Source organism: Corvus brachyrhynchos, unplaced genomic scaffold, assembly GCF_000691975.1.
Source record: "Corvus brachyrhynchos isolate BGI_N302 unplaced genomic scaffold, ASM69197v1 scaffold412, whole genome shotgun sequence".
Classification (NCBI taxonomy): Eukaryota; Metazoa; Chordata; class Aves; order Passeriformes; family Corvidae; genus Corvus; species Corvus brachyrhynchos.
Genome location: NW_008236761.1, coordinates 835,110 through 836,679, shown reverse-complemented (window position 1 = coordinate 836,679; position 1,570 = coordinate 835,110). Strand labels below are relative to the sequence as shown.

General features: G+C 60.1%; 1 protein-coding gene across 1 annotated transcript in view; it reads right to left on the bottom strand.

Moving 5' to 3' along the window:
• Positions 1 to 1,231, bottom strand: part of P4HA3 (prolyl 4-hydroxylase subunit alpha 3) — a gene marked incomplete at its 5' end in the record, with an annotated part of 4,999 nt that extends 3,768 nt beyond the window's left edge. Inside the window, 3 exon segments of the mRNA XM_017727100.1 lie at positions 356 to 412; positions 414 to 588; positions 994 to 1,231. Of these exon segments, the coding sequence (XP_017582589.1) occupies positions 356 to 412; positions 414 to 588; positions 994 to 1,231 (470 nt within the window).
• Between the last annotated feature and the right edge of the window lie 339 nt (positions 1,232 to 1,570).

Genomic DNA, 1,570 nt, shown 5'->3' with positions numbered 1-1,570 from the left:
CCCCCGCCCGCGTGGCCCGCCCTGGCCTGCATCCCATCCCATCCCATCCCATCCCATCCCATCCCATCCCATCCCATCCTATCCCCTCCCATCCCATCCCATCCTATCCCCTCATGCCATGTCATGCCATCCCATTGCAATCACCCCCCATCCTGTACCATGACATGCGTCACTTTCCTATTGCCATCTCCATCCCCATTCCCTCCCACATCATCCCCATCCTGTCCCATCCCTTCCTTTCCTGTTCCATCCCCATCTCAATCTCCATCCCCATTTGCACCTGCACTTCCATCTCATCCCATGTAAAGAACCCTCAGTGTCTATTCCTGTGGAAGAAACATCCCGGGCTGGAGAAGCTTTGTGGAGCTTTATGGGGTTTCCCCTCACCTTTCCCACATGGAAGCAGTCGTCGGCGCCGCCGGGGCCTGTAGAGAGGCGGGTGCCCGGCTCTCTGGAAGACGCCTTTGGCCAAGCCCCTGACGCTGAGTGCGTAGACGTCCTGCAGCCGCATCAGAGCCCTGGCTGCCCCATCCAGGTCCTCAGTTCCAGGCAGCTCCTGCTCTACCTCCTCGAGGCCAGCATGGAGTGCTGCAGGGTGGGAAGGAGGTATGGGGAGGGATAAACAAAATTCTGAGGTGCAACCGCCCTTATCGTCTCTTCTCCCTGGGCACCCCACGTCCTGCTCCTCCATCTGTTCCCCTGCTCCTACACCTGTTCTCCATCTCCATCTGTTCCCTTGCTCCTCCATCCATTCTGCTCCTCCAACAATTTTCTTGCTTCTCTACCCATTCCCCAGGCCTTCCATCTATTCCCTGTCTCCTCCATCCCTTCTCCTGTTCCTCTACCCATTGACCCTTGCTCTCCATCCGTTCTCCTGTTCTTCCACATGTTCCACTCTTCTATCAATTCTCCTGGTCCTCCATCCTCTCCCTACCACCTCCTGGCTCTGCTCAGGTGACAGAGGGGACACACGGCTGAGCATCTTCCCCGTACCCTGAGTGTTCCTGGTGACCTCGTCGCTGTAGATGACGTTGGGCCAGTCAGAGTGGAGGCGTTTGATGAGGCTGAAGGCCAGCAAGGGGTTCTCCACCGAGGCCTTGGGGTCCTGGTGCAGCGCCTGGACCTTCTCGTAGAACCTACAAGGCACCCACTGGGGGACACTTTGATGCTCCTCAGTGTTGTCACCACCTGGGTGGGGGCTGAGTCCTCCCCATTGTTGGGCAGCTTTGCCTCAGTGTCCACTCTTTGGCCAAGCCAGAGCGGAGGGATTGTCTGACCCCATCCCTGGTGGGTGTGTGGGGATGGCCCGTGCCCTGGGGATGCTGCGACCCAGATCTCCGTGGGTGGGGGAACCATGTCCCCCTCCCGGGGGACGGCTGGGGGAAGTGGGGCGTGAGGTCTGTCCGGTCTGAGCTTCCCATCCTCCCACCATCCTCTTATTTAGGGCCACCCCCAAAAACTGGGTGCTGCGGGGAAGGTGGGGATGGGTTAACCCCTCCTCGTAGCCAGGGAATCACCCACGCCTGGGGCTGGGGGGCGGGATGGGGGGCTGGGGGAGAGGGGAGGGGCG